General features: G+C 38.8%; 1 protein-coding gene across 2 annotated transcripts in view; it reads left to right on the forward strand.

Moving 5' to 3' along the window:
- Nucleotides 1–4,042: 4,042 nt before the first annotated feature.
- Nucleotides 4,043–15,623, forward strand: part of LOC133527395 (synaptic vesicle membrane protein VAT-1 homolog-like) — a 44,837-nt gene continuing 33,256 nt past the window's right edge. For both annotated transcript variants that reach the window (XM_061864378.1, XM_061864379.1), the window contains exon 1: nucleotides 4,043–4,584. In XM_061864378.1, the coding sequence (XP_061720362.1) occupies nucleotides 4,058–4,584 (527 nt within the window). In that variant the 5' untranslated portion in view covers nucleotides 4,043–4,057. The remainder of the gene's footprint in view (nucleotides 4,585–15,623) is intronic.

Raw genomic sequence — 15,623 nt, forward strand, 5'->3', positions numbered from 1 at the left:
AAAGGTCAGAATTCCAGGAAACAAAAAAACAAACATAAGAGTTGAATAAAGTCATTTTGTATCAAGTCTAAATAGGTACTTCTCTGTAATTATAACCAAAATATAAACACTTGCAATGTTTACCAATACAACTTTCTTGAACTGGAAATAAATATTCAAACTGATCCCAAAAGCTTCCAAAAGTGCTATCAATGCGCTCATCATTGCCCGTTTCTCATTACCCTTTAATTAATTGAAAGTTCCAGCTCCAACAATAAACACATAAACAAGCTTGTTTTTATTTCGTAAGGTCACTCTGATATTCGCAACCTCATTCGAACAAACAATGCTATAATGTTATCAAGTGCAACTTACGGCACACGCATATATATGTATAATGTGTATACGAGTATGCAGTCACTTAATAACAATGCGTGGAAGTAGACATAGCATAATACTAAACACATTTTCTCAGCGGCTGACTTTCCTGTACAGGAAATTAGATCTGAAAATAAAGACATGATTTCATAGTCCTAATCCAAGTTTACTTACTCATTTGAAATTTGAGAGCTATTAGATTACAATGAAATGAAATGAAATCGTTTATTTCGGACATAGTTTTGCTTAAAATATAATAAACAATAAACAATTTATAATTTAATTTACTTAATAGAAATAAAATCTACATTATAATAATTAATTAACTTACATTAAATTAAAATTATTATTCTGTCTCACATGCATGGACATCCAGTGGGTGATCATAGGACTGTCCATCTTCTCGGCGACCACCTTTAATAGAGTGTTAGGGCTGCCCTGCACGAGCGCCCACAGGGACGCCACGCGCTTGCGCAGCACGGCGTGGAAGCCGTCCCGTCCGTGCCGCTGTCGGCGAACATGCCCGACGCGCTGCAGCGCCAGGGCAGCCCCAGCAGTCCTCGAAAGGCATTGTTGTATTGGACCCGCAGAGCACTAAACGTCCTATTGGTGTAATCACTCCATAGGCTACACGTGTACAATACTTACAACTTTAAGTTTAGGTGTATTTGATCGGTTTGCTGATGATATTGCAGCCTTAGCCAGAACAACATACAATTACAGAAGTTGGTATTGGTAAATACAATGGACAAAATATTTCGAGAATTTGGACTAAAAATTAATAACAATAAAACTAAATTCATGGAAGTGTCGAAGAAAGGTAATATAAAGAGTGAGCTTAAAATAAGGGGAAGAAATATAGAATAAGGCAAGAACTTGAAATATTTGGGAAGTATACATAACAGAAAACTCAAGATGTACTCCAGATATAAAAGCAAGAATTGCAATGGCTAAATAGACTTTCTATAAGAAAAAAACCTATTCAGATCACGTATATCCTTAAACATACGGAAGAGATTTATAAAGACATATATATGGTCGATCGTATTCTACGCATGTGCGACGTGGACGCGAAATAAGAGAGATGAAAAATATTTACAAGCATTTGAGATCTAGTTTTGGCGAAGGATGGACGGAATAAGTTGGTCAGAAAGAGTAACCAATGAAGCCGTCCTAAAAGAGGGAAGGAAAAGAGAAGCTTAATGAGCATTATTAAAAATAGAAGAGGAAAAATGATCGGCCACCTAGTTCGTCTCGACCACTTCGTCAGAAACATTATAGAAGGGAAAGTAAATGAAAGGAGAGGGAGGGGAAGACCAAGAAAAAGTTATATGAGCCAAGCAAAGTAGCATGAAGGGGCCATGGAGGGCCATGTCGTACCAGGACATTAAAGGGCTGGCTTCGGATCGACCAAGGTGGAGACATCTTTATAAAGATGCATCGGCAAGAGCCCAGCTCTTAAATTAAATGAATTAATATGAAGTTACGAGTAACCCATTTTTAATGCAATATCCGTTGCTAATTCAGCTAATTGTAAGCTTTTGCCTTACGATGAGAAAAGCGAGTTTCAACTCGGTATCTAGGTAGTACTTGCATTGCATGTGAAAAGTGAACTTGCATATGAAATTTTTAATTTATCCTACTAGTTTCATTTCTTCATATGGATATGGAACATAATACAAATAACATACCTAATCACATCACGCATTTAACTTATCCTATAAATAGATATCTACACTATCTCTATCTACCCACTTCAATGTTTCCTCAAACCTAACCAATGAAGCTATTTTTCTCTTCAGTCTTCACCTCCATTCATTCCTAATATGTAATGAAAACCGACAACTTGCCAGCAACACAATAATACTTAAAAAGCACTTATTTCACGCACTGGTAGGACACGCATTGAATATGAGGGTAGTTTTTCCAGTGCTCGAATTGAAGAAAAATGGTTATTAGAGATCAGGTCACGTTCAGGTGGAAATAGAAGACCTTGCTCGTTATTTTCATCGCGAACTGCCTAAAGGGCTCCAATATAAGTACTACCTCCGATCACCTGTAGTTGTTACCGAGCGTGGTTACAGTTATACTGGTTTAATTCGAGCCGTTTGACGAGCGATTGGAAATATATAAGGCCTTGAGCCGGGGCTTATACATATACTATGAAGCAGGGTGCTTTTTAGGGTTCCGTAGCCAAATGGCAAAACACGGAACCCTTATAGATTCGTCATGTCCGTCTGTCTGTCCGTTTATGTCACAGCCACTTTTTTCCGAAACTATAAGAGCTATACTGTTCAAACTTGGCATTAAGATTTTTACACAAAAATAGAAAAAAAAAACAATACATTTTGGGGGTTCCCCATAGGTACTTAGAAAATTTTAGAACTGTAATTCAAAAAATCTTTTTTCATCAACCCCATACCCCATACGTGTGGGGTATCTATGGATAGGTCTTCAAAAATGATACTGAGGTTTCTAATATAATTTTTTTCTAAACTGAATAGTTTGCGCGAGAGACACTTCCAAAGTGGTAAAATGTGTCCCCCCCCCCCCCCTGTAACTTCTAAAATAACAGAATGATAAACCTAACAAAAATATATGATGTACATTACCATGCAAACTTCCACCGAAAATTGGTTTGAACGAGATCCAGTAAGTAGTTTTTTTTAATGTCTAAAATTTTGAAAAAAAAATTTTTTTCATCAAACCCATACGTAGGTCTCCAAAAATGATATTTAGATTTCTAATATCATTTTTTTTCTAAACTGAATAGTTTGCGCGAGAGTCACTTCCAAAGTGGAAAAATGTGTCCCTCCCCCCCTGTAACTTCTAAAATAACAAAAAGAAAAATCTAAAAAAAAATATGATATACATTACCATGCAAACTTCCACCGAAAATTGGTTTGAACGAGATCTAGTAAGTAGTTTTTTTAATACGTCATAAATGGTACGGAACCCTTCATAGCCGAGTCCGACACGCACTTGGCCGCTTTTGTTGGGTTGGCAACTTATATCAAAAACTAGGTAGACGCCTCATCACGGGTGGCTATTTGCTTTGAACTACGGTTCTGATAAAGAATGAGTACCTATCTGCTTTTAGATATGAGAAGAGCCATCATAAATCTACAATTAAACATTTCCTACTTTTTTTTATAGCGACTTCTCTGTCAGTTAGCAGAGATTCCGGATATACTTACATTCCTACTTTTTGGTGATGTGGTAAGCTCACATACCTATTGCTTATTATAGTTGGGTGTAACACTAAGATTGACTTTTAATTGACATGATTAGTTCGATATTTTTTAATCCAACATATTAGTAGGTCAGTTACAACTTACAATATTTACATTAGATATTAGGTTTGCTAATAAACCTTTTGGTCTGCTGCACGCCTACAAATATATTTTCACAGAGAAAATATTACCTGCTTTTCGTCAGTCGGGTAAAAAGTTTTGCAAAATTTAATGTCTGCGACCTGTGACCCAGTTACTTATTTGCAAGTAAGGAATATGCCCGAATGGCACGATGCAATGCGTAATGCGTGGTAGGTAAGGGTAAGTTGCTTTTATTATTTAAGTAAATTCGTAAATTAATCGTCTAAATACCAATTCCATAGTTCAAAACTTAAGTAATCAATTTAGAATATAATTCAAAACTTTGTCCGTTTATTAGGGACGAGATTTTTGCAACATGATGGGCTATGTTGGGCTACCCACATGTTCGGCGGGGGTGCTTGCCAGCGCCACAAACCGGCCGGGCGGCTCTCGCGCTTCCACCGGCCACCTGTTCGCCGCGCCCTCCCCCGCGCCGCCCGCGGCACCCTCGTCCCGCGGCGCCCGAGGTGCGCGCGTCGGCTCGACTCCCTCCCCTCATTCGTTCGCGACGCGTCGTCTCGCCGGCCGGCTTTCGATACCCGGGCTCATTCGCACCGCGTCCGTTCCCCGTATCGCTCAACGCACCCCACAAGTTCACAATGACGGAAAGCACGGACACCCCGGCGGCCGCGGCGCCCGAAAAGACCCCGACCGAGAATGGAACGACTGAAACTCCTCCGGAGGAGACCCCGGAGAAGAAGGAAGCCGAGAAAAAGGAGGAGGAGACCCCGCCGCCCAAGGAGATGCGCGCCGTCGTCCTCACGGGCTTCGGAGGCCTGAAGACCGTCAAGATCCTCAAGAAGCCCGAGCCCACGGTCGGCGAGGGCGAGGTCCTCATTCGCGTCAAAGCCTGGTGAGTCCTTTCAGATTTCGTATCATATAGACATATACTCACTCAAAACTTTTTGCTAAAATATCCGAAACGCTGAATCCGAACAGGTTTCCCGTGCGATTTAAACGCAACGTGTTTTTATAAAATGTTCAATGTGTTTTAAATATGTAGACACGAAACGTTTTAGAAATTACGAAGAGAAGAGGGTATTCCGTTTTTTCTTGTTGTTAACGGACGATTTCATCACTCTGTTTGTGCTAGCTAGGGATTTTTTGTTGTTAAATCCTACCCGGGAATTAATCCTATTATTAAACTTTAAAGATAAATAAATTCTTCGTAAGATTAAAAAAAAAAAAAAAACCAGGAAACCATTCCCTCAACTGCGGTTCAACGAGATACAGATAACAAACAACGTCTCATTAACATCAGGGCAAGTACCTCTGGTTTCTGTGATCTGACACTGGGGTGGAGGTTTTGCTCAGGTAGCAATATGCTGCGAACCTGAGCGTGGTGCGCGCCGGGCCCCGCATGCGCCGTGTCTCGTCTGTCTCATTAACATTGCTGATTCACATCTGCCGCCACTGAGATGCACCCAATTGAAAATTCTGGACGCACTCTCGAATTCGCGGTCGACCTGTGTGACGCGCCCTTCAGCGGATTTACACTCCAACGACTCACGACGCGACGGAACTACACATTAAACCCGACATAATTATTCGCACGAGCACTATTATTAGGCAGACCACTTTCCGAAGCTTGTCAAAATACATTACCATTTCTGATAAGACATGGAATAATGATGAGCCAATAAATCGGAGACCGCAATTCTTGTTCAATTGCTCACCTAGGTGTCGTGATCTCTATCGATTTCGCTAGATAGCTCATTGTTTATTCAGTAAATAGTTATGGTAAGTAAATCGTGTTCAATCCGACGAGCGTTCACGCATGCATTGGTGCAGCGGAGCGTGTTGTCCCGGCCGTGGAAGGCTACAATTTTAATGATATTTTGTCATACGAAGCCGCACCGTAGCGAGTTCATGCGAAAGTGAGTTGAGCGCCCACTGACATTGTTCTTTGTTCGTTTTTATCGCTCCAGTGCTTGAGATAATATACAGACGACTCGCCTCAAGCTCGAAGCTACTTGCGAGACGACACGGTCATGAGATATCGGCCACTTTTCTTGTTAAAGTTAACTGGTGTTTGTTTCAGCAATTTTCTTACTTAACGATGAATGATGTGTTTCGCTTTTGTGTTATACTTCCCCGAGTGCCTGACTAAGAAGATAACAACAGCTACTTGTACCTAATACTCTCTTAATAATGCCTGGATATCTATCTGGCTTGGTTAAAAACAACCAGATACACTTACACTACACTAGCTACGTAATCATGACACCATGAGACCATGACTTAGAACACCGTAACCGGAGTTGGCTCATAAACCAAGATTCTGAGGATAACATCTTATTAAAGGTCAAATAGCATAATTTGAAATCTGTCTCCTTAGATTGTCGATAACTACCTACATAAAAAAAATATAGGACATTAATACACAAATTGACTAAGTTCCACAGTAAGCTCAATAAGGCTTGTGTTGAGGGTACTTACACAACGATATATATAATATATAAATATTTATAAATACTTAAATTCATAGAAAACAACCATGACTCAGGAACAAATATCCATGCTCATCATACGAATAAATGCTTTTACCAGGATTTGAACCCGGGACCATCAGCTTCGTAGGCAGGATCACTACCCACTAGGCCAAACCGGTCGTCACACATACATACTTTTAAACTTAAAAAAGAACAGAATGTTCTGTAACATGCAACTAGCAAACAGGAAAAAATACCCGAGGACAGACGCGGCCGGCATAAAAAGCTCGCGCCATAGTAAAGTTACTTAGTATTGATTAATACGCCTTAATCAGTGTCCCCTGCTGGGCAAAGGCCTCCCCTTTATTTCCAATTGGTCCGATCTTCCATATTTCCTTACGTAATCACCTCATTCATTATAACTACAAACTCTACAACAAGAGCTCAACGAGGGGGTGGTTTAGGGTCGGCAACGCGCATGTAACTCCTCTGGAGTTGCAGGCGTACATAGGCTACGGAGACTGCTTACCATCAGGCGGGCCGTATTCTTGTTTGCCACCGACGTATTATAAAAAAATAAAATACAAACTCTAATCCGAGAGTCTCGTCCTCCTATAAACTTAGTTTACAACGAAACTGGGTCAAACTAAATAAAAAGCGGTCAAGTGCGAGGCGGACTCGCTCATGAAGGGTTCCGTACCATATTTATGACGTATTAAAAAAAAACTACTTACCAAGATCTCGTTCAAACCAATTTTCGGTAGAGGTTTGCATGGTAATGTACATCATATATTTTTTTTAGTTTTATCATTCTCTTATTTTAGAAGTTACAGGGGGGGGTACATTTTGGAAGTGTCTCTCGCGCAAACTATTCAGTTTAGAAAAAATATATATTAGAAACCTCAATATCATTTTTGAAGACCTATCCAATACCTCACACGTATGGGTTTGATGAAAAAAAAAAATAGTTTTAGTTCTAAGTATGGGGAACCCCCAAAATTTATTGTTCTTTTTTTCTATTTTTATGCGAAAATCTTAATGCAGCTCACAGAATACATCTACTTACCAAGTTTCAACAGTATAGTTCTTATAGTTTCTGAAAAAAGTGGCTGTGACATACGGACGGACAGACAGACAGACAGACAGACAGACATGACGAATCCATAAGGGTTCCATTTTTTGCCATTTGGCTACGGAACTCTAAAAACGCCTTTAGTAAGGTTGAAGGCTAAGGGAAATTGTTAACATTACTATAGTTTTTCGATAAAAAGTGGTCCTCTCTTCGTTAGTTTAATTTTAGTAAGATACCTTTTCCAATTTACTGCAAATCTGCAGTAAATTGGAAAAGGTAAAAGTAAAAGTAAAAGGTCATAATCAGAGAAAACTGCAGTGGGTCATGCTACGAGTATACTCTAATCCAATGGACAGAAACGATGTATCGACTCCATACATTCTTATTGGCTTTCTCTCCTTTAGTCGACAGTGCCAGAAGCTAGGTGCCGTGCAAGGAGGTGCATCCTCCGGCCGCGCTAATTTTAGCCGCTTATCGCTCGCTTACTATGGAAATGACCGCGACAACCGCCAGCTGCCGCGAATTATGAACGGCCTGGCTACGGTTGCCTCGCTATTGGTACCGGTCGATGCGACCGGTACCCTACGAGATACCAGTTCTAAGTCTAGACTGCACTGCAAAAACGTGTGAGTTCCGCCCACACGGTGCGAGCGTACCGGCACTCAGGCCAACAAGAGAATATGCCTATCATTTATTGACTTTATTTATACGCACTTATTTTACTATAAAACCATGTGATTATGTAGGAATTTGAACGGGCAATAAAATTTTAAAATATTATGAAAAAGTTTTTTAGGACACTCGGATCCTACATCGCGTTTTGTCGTTATTTTGAAAGTTGATGAACGATGACTTTAATAAATAAAATATGAACTTGAACGCGCTCAAGTCAAGGTTAACGAAGTGCTCTACAAATAGTCAAATACTCACCAAAGAGCTTAACTAGATTATTATCTTGGAGTTTGTTGACCCACAATTAAATAGTCATTATAATGTAATATAACGCAGCCGAATGTTTTAAATAATACCTGTCTAGCCTCAAGCCACGGCGTCGCTATGGTGGCCATGACTTTACGACAATGAGTCGAGACTACGCCGTAAGTGGGTACCTAATACAACTTTCCATGCAATAACTTTTTACAATCGTATTGTGAGATCGATGTGATTCATTTCCATCTAAATAGCATTCGCTTGTCAACACGATGTGTGTTTCACATTTCAGTTCAAGCTTTGTTTTGGATAAGAAAAATTAATCCTGAACTGAGAGGGATCTGGATTATGTCTCACTTAATTAAGCTTCTCATTACAATCGTGGAAGAAATCGCAGCGGGGGCTGGGTGAGATGATTCATGTGCACATGGATTGTTTTAACGGCTACCTAAGCTATACTTAACAATTTGTGATAAAAACAAAGTAATAAAATGTCAAGTAGTCCCCTCATGTATTTGTTTCCTTTTCGATCAATTAGCCCAGGCTGCAGAACAAGGGTGCCTTGTTTGACGTTGCCATTAAATTAATGACTTATGACCGTTAAAAAATAAAATCTCTCCGACGCTGCATAGTGTGTCGTTGCAGCGTTGTCTGCGCGTCGATCAACTAATGTTATAGTAAGACTTCTCAAAGGGTTCTGACCAATGAATAACATACCATTATTTTCAATTGGGTCAAGTCGGTGTCAGTGTGCGATCACTTCCAAGAACAATCGACGTACTCACGCCTTTCGTGAGTGGCTTTCTTTTTGATTCCGAGAGTGCTTAATTATATGTGGAGATAAGTATAGTGAGGGATGGGAAATGGGATCGTAGACTTTTTGTTGTGTAGCGGGCATCTGCTCAACATCATATATACACTTCTTGGAACACTGAACGATATGGAAACCATCGTTTTTGGTCGTCTGAGGGTCAATGATTAGAACAAAGTACCCTCGGTCGATTTAAATTAGTATACTTAAACTGTAAGATTCAATTATGTTTAAAATCTTTTGTCGAACTAATTAGGAATGTCTATCTCATGACGTAATTGGTCCTCTTTTTGTGGCGAAAGTGCTTGTTAATTGCTTACATCCTTTCCTTTGTTGGCGTATCAATTTAAGGACTAAAAATAGCGTTTGCCCCTCGTGATGCGACGCTCTATGGTATAAAGTGCAGTATTGTGCATTTTAATGGGCTTTGAAGCCACATAAGATGGGAGAGATGAATTTGTTTATTACCCTCTTCCTTATTGAGAGCGTCTGGCCGAGATAGCTCTCTTCCTATGAGTCACTAGAAAGCTATGTTCTTGAACTAACTCGATTGGAATAACTCGCCATTCTACCTGACTGCAAGTACTGCAACCACTGTGTAGGAGGACTCGCTCCCGAGATTGCACATCTACATCTACAATTATTGCTTCTATAATTCTACCTACTAAGGCGTTCTTGTTGCGTAAACTTGAAAATCTGTAAGCATTAAGCAAGTAATATAGACCTTAATTTTGATTTATTGAAATAATTAAAAAAGGGTCTGCTGTGTAATCGTTCTTATTCTATAATAACACGTTATCCCGTTGTGTCAAGATACAACCGCCTATCCATCTTTCAATCAATCATGTTCAGTTTGATGGGCAGCTTATGTTTACAGTCAAACTCGTTAAAAACGGTGTGAACGTTTTATTTTTATTGTGAAATGTCCTACTTGTAGGAATGCATCTGTCTGTTAAAACAATTGAACGAACTAAATGTTTGCGGTATATGGTACATAGTAGTAGTAGGCGATGTGTCACAGTCTTTATTCTCGCATAGTACTTACTTGGCATGGTACTCCTTACGCACATGAGTCAGTCCACGGTAGTATCGTAATTGACTCATCATGTAAGTACCATTTGAAAACAAACAACTAATCTGCCAATTAAAATAAATATTGCTGTGTGCCACTTCGTATAAATCAGAATCTGACATTAAAAATACTAAATATGTATAACAATAAAAGAGAACGCGACGTAATTTCATTTTGAAATTTTTTGATTTTTTGAGCAGTTAACTATGGCGCTCAGCTTTGTTATCGCTTTACATTTAATTGCATGTGCGATAAGTCATCGATTAGCCAGCTCTAACAACAATCGATAGTCCCGGCAACCGACAAGAAGTTATAGATAGATCACCTAAGTACAAGACAGGCTATATGTATATACATATATAGTTAGCTCTTTAGGTTGCCACACTCAATAAGGAACCCTTATAGCTTCGTCATGTCCGTCTTTTTGTAACTGGCTTAGCTCAGATATATTTATGTAAAACCACAAGCAATACCTAATAATTTGCATAAGTTATCCTTTTACAAGCTCCCGTTTTACAACCAAGTACTTAATGCATTGTCTAAAATCAGTCGTTCAATCTAATTTCACCTTCACCTACTCCACTCACTCGACAGAAAACTTGAAAAGTATGTTGTACAGATTTTAATAAGTTTCTTTAGAATAATAGGGAGTAGATTTCTGATTAAAATGTTCAATAGCATTTTACCCTAATGCATGTAATATAGATAGGAGAATACATCATGTGTTATAGATTTGAGAAGGTTGTGGCGTAGCACTGGTCCTATATTCCGTAACTCCAAGTGAGGCGGAAGCTCGATTGGGAGTCTGACTGAACATATGCCTATCTATAAAATTCAGCAGATGCTGCAGCCGGGTCGCGGCTTGCCGCCGCCTGCGGCCACATTGTGAGTCTGCTAAGTCATTGAACTTACGAAAATGCTCCTTCGCTTATTGTGCCCATAATGGAATCAACTCGCCGCTCTATATGGCAGTAAACAAGCCGGATTCTTTTATCTTTTTTGACAAATAAAACACGCATGACAGGTAACAAATCTCCAAAATATCAGACCGAAATTTCTCGGAACCTTAAACGTCGTGTCGCGCGTGTGCCCTTATTTAGATGTGAATCTAAAATCAATCTCGATCTCGTTGCACTTTTATGGAATTTAACATCTTTTATGCATCGTTTAAACGTAATGTGCCTTTACGTCTTCATTGTGTTTTATTGTAGGTGGTTTTTCGCGGATGCCGGAAAAAATGAATTGGAAAATCCCGTGACTAGGTACTGCATCGAAAAAGGGGTGTGGTTGCGTCGTGGCAGGGTGGTCGGCATGGGGGGTGTTCGTCGCACTCGGGGGCGAGGGGTTCAGCTCCCGTAGTCTGCGAGGTGCGGGGGGCGCGCCGGATCAATACGGCGCGTCCCCTGCCCTCACCTCAAACCTCACTTCCTCACGCCGACCAATCTCCCCGGGCCCTACGTCTTTCGACGCCAATGCTTATTTTTTATAGCACCCATTAACCAAGCTCTCCGATAAATGAATAGAAGCACATTGTGTTGATATTTTTTCTTCTCTCGACTAGCGGCATCTTTCTATTCTTATGTTAATAATTCATATCTGATACAATCGAGTACAATCTTTCTCCACGCGATGGCTTTCGATTATCGGACCGATTCTTAGACCGGCGTGAGTAACGGCTGACATTACCAACTACTTGTTGAATGTAACGCTGACTATGTCTTATCTACTGAATAACAGTAACACGCTTATTAATCATTTTATATTATGAGTTTATATAATTACTGTACACCTCGTGATGCTAAAAATAGCAAGATATTCAGTTCTTAATTATATATTTTTAATTCCGTTTATATTATGATACAAATTAGGATTATTCTGCAAGATCAAACGTGCTTTGTTACCCTATTCAAATTAAATTTGGCTTAGCGCCTTTTAAATAATATGTACTTAATGAAAAAAGTCGACTGTAAAGTCTATGAAAATACTGATCTTTTTATTGCGTATATAATCCTAAAGTCGGCACTTACTGTTGAGTAAACCAGATTAAATCTTTTCGATAAAATTGGTTTATTAATTGTATATCCTTTAATGACAGTTATTTTTGTCAGTAATTGACCAGTAGTTATAAAAATCCCTTTGCCTAGCTTAATTGTAGATATATCATTAATTAACTTGGCACCTGCCTATTGACTTATATTTTCTACCTATAACCCTATACAGCTTGACCGTTGTACCTATCTTAATAAAGCTGTATTAAAGAACGGAGGAAACTGGAAATAAAATTCCATTCCAAAATGTGTCGCTGTAGGTTCTCTCTAATATTAATGCCTCCTAATAAGAGTTAAATGTATGTGTTCAATGTTTTTTTACAAAGTAATTTAAGTATGCTTACAAGCAAATATGCTTCATATATATTCAAGTTAAACATGAAGTTGTCATGATTGCTATATACTAATTGGATTTTTTTTGACAGGAGCATACGAAAGGTTAATTAAGAAACTATGCCACAAGACTGTTCATCAGCGCCATTTTGTGTATTTATAAAAACTATAGGTAGTGTTTTGCTAAGTAAAATCCCATTGTGCAAAAGCAGGAACACGCGTCGTGAGAAACATTCCTGCGGGCATCAACCGCCGCCCCGCGAACGCGCAAAGTTAAATTAATTGAGCAAGTAGGTGGCTCTGCCAGTATTAATCCGCTAGTCGTGTAGGATTGGGCCTCGGGAACGCAAGACGTGTTTAGAGTATAAATTCCGGTACGGAGTCGACTCGCAGATCTATATTTAGTTACATAGTAAGGGCTCCCTTTGCCTTCAACTCGCCCTAGCGATCGGCATTTTTTGCTACAACATTTGGGACGCTGTAATGATATTCCGTTTATTACCCAGTGACGGCATCGGTTTCGAAGCCAGTATTCTGAAAGTCATTTTTTTGCGCCCGCATTCATACACATGTTAGTAAGGGCGTGCTACATTAGCATATCGTATTATAGGTACCATCTTTCTTGACGATCCGCTTTAAGGATTACGGCGGCGGTCATAGACATTACCTATTGTGATTTGATGATTTAGATTATGAATTATTTTAGATTATATATTCGTTCGGGATCTCGTTCTTCCACACCGATCCAGGTCCACCGCGACCTTCGTTCGACTTTGTGGGACTCAATTGGTGCTCGTAAATAGAAAAGGCGCCATTCATTTATTACGTAAGACGATTTTTAGCCATATTTTGACCTCCTCTCTTCCCTATGCAAGAAAAAATAAGAATAAGCCGACACGCTACCGCTAATTACGTAAGAATCTGAAGGAAAAAACAATACACATGGGATTTGTTTTAGTTTTGATTTTTAAAGAAACAATATTAGGAACGTTTACATATTTTATACCTGCAGAGGTACTACCTAAACATTTTTAATTTTTATCAACTTTTTTATTTAGGTTTTTATTCATAGTTTTTCTTCAACGGCACTCACACGTTCTTTATCAAAGTATAATCTTAACTTGTGTATTTTTTGAACTTACGTAAGAACTACCTCCCACCACCCTGTAAGAAAAAATAAGATATGGTCGGCCCCCTTCCTAAATGCCATACGTAATAAAAGGCGCCAAATGTTTAAAAATTCCTACCTTACCTTAATAGTAGTACCTATGATGTGGTACGGATAATCTTACAAATACATTTTTATCGTATTTAGACACTGCCCAAATAATGACTTAAAATTCCCATTCCATAGCAATTCCTTATCTGAAGAACTTTGTTTTTGTTTCCTGAGGGAAGATAATATTTTATCTCTATTTATTTTGTTTATCGATTCAGATAAAAACAAAGAAATTCTTTTTTGGGGAAAGGCAGCGTGATGTTTTTTTGCTGACCTGTGAACCATAAACCGTCAAAAAGTTATAAAGACAAGCTGTTTTACTCGACTGCCGCAGAAGGGGGGTAATTTATACATAAGTTTCATATTCAGGGGGATGCGACTGCTGCTTTAATTCTCTTATTCTCGTAGTGCCGTGCTTGTTTTGGATTTACTTTTGTTAGTCCTAAATACTCACCTACGTATTAATGTGTAAGGCATGCGTAAGGCAAACTAAATAAAGTTTATTTGATCTTATAGAAGCGTATTACTCTTCACTAGTCAACAGCAGGGGTGTTAAATAAATGTCGGTCGTTGTGGGCCGTCGGACTTCGTTAGCTGATGGAAGGAGGCAATCGGCACCCATTCGTTTCCATTGCTTCGGAAAATGTTAGCAATTTTATCGTAAAATTCTACTTTACCAACCCATTCACATCAAACGTCTTGTCATCAATGGACATCCATTAATGAAATGAAGTTGTAATGAAATACAATATTAATCTAGCTATTAATAAAGCTCCTAGTATTGGAATCATATTAAATATAAAAATGGTAACTTGTTTTTGCTTAGTCGCCTGCACAACTAAGTTCTATAAGGGTTATTACAGCTATCCTTTTTAAGGTGTATGTTATATCCTTGCTCCTCTTAGTAGGTAAGAAAGCAGAAAGTTTCCGAACAAAGGATACATGTCATATAATATGTAGGTAATAACTCCTTTACGCATTCAAGACTTTAAAAGCGTACTTTCGATTAAAGGTACCAACTGAACATGTCAGTACAAAATCTATACGAAAACCTGAAATCAAACGCAGCTGTAACTTCCGAATTCCGATTCATTAAAGCTCTTCTGAGTCAAAGTCATGTTATTATCAGTTATTGTGTAACGCGGGCTCCTGAGAGCGTTAATTGGTGGTTCATCAATCGAATTCTTGTCTGTTTGTAGCGTTGCTATTAGACGGTTTGAGAGCACGCATGGCTACGGAATTACAGTAAGCATATAGGGGGAAACCTAAATGTGATGGTAATTGTAGACATCCGATGTTCTAGATTTGATGATATTATTGGTTACTTACAGGAGGACATGATCGGCTGGGATATAAAGTACCATATTTACTTTATAACCCACATTAAAATGATGTTATTTGTGAGCAAATATCCAAAACATAATAAGTTTTTGTCAAAAAATACATTTTTGGTACAATCGTTTATTGCTGACTGTACTTTTCTTTCCACAGGCAACAAATAGTCATAAAGACAATTCTAACCCTTTACCAGGCTAAGGGAGATATATTTCCCACATACGGCACTTCAAACTTGTGTTCTATTTTCGATGAGTAAGACTGACATTCGATTTTTATTTTTGAACTGTCAGCCTGATAAAGGGCTAACAAACCGAAACACAGTTTGCGTTGTTTTATTACAGAGTTCTGTTGGCCACCTCCTGTCTCCATCATCAGATCAGCTCCATGTCGTCATAATATTGCATTGTCATCCGACTTACATAAGTATGTAAAACTTGATCGAGTATCGGGAAGTAGGTCGAATTTAGCTTCCAAGATTTAATTTGACCCACATAAACATACTTACGTACTAACAAGGCAAGTTAAATAAAAGCTTGTAAACATGCCTAAACTATACAGTTTATTCCTATCCGATCGCATTTCAGACGAAATACTTAGTGTCGAAATAAAAAAAATATGAAGAAAAATAGGAAGAGAC

This window comes from Cydia pomonella, chromosome 18 (genome assembly GCF_033807575.1).
Source record: "Cydia pomonella isolate Wapato2018A chromosome 18, ilCydPomo1, whole genome shotgun sequence".
Classification (NCBI taxonomy): domain Eukaryota; kingdom Metazoa; phylum Arthropoda; class Insecta; order Lepidoptera; family Tortricidae; genus Cydia; species Cydia pomonella.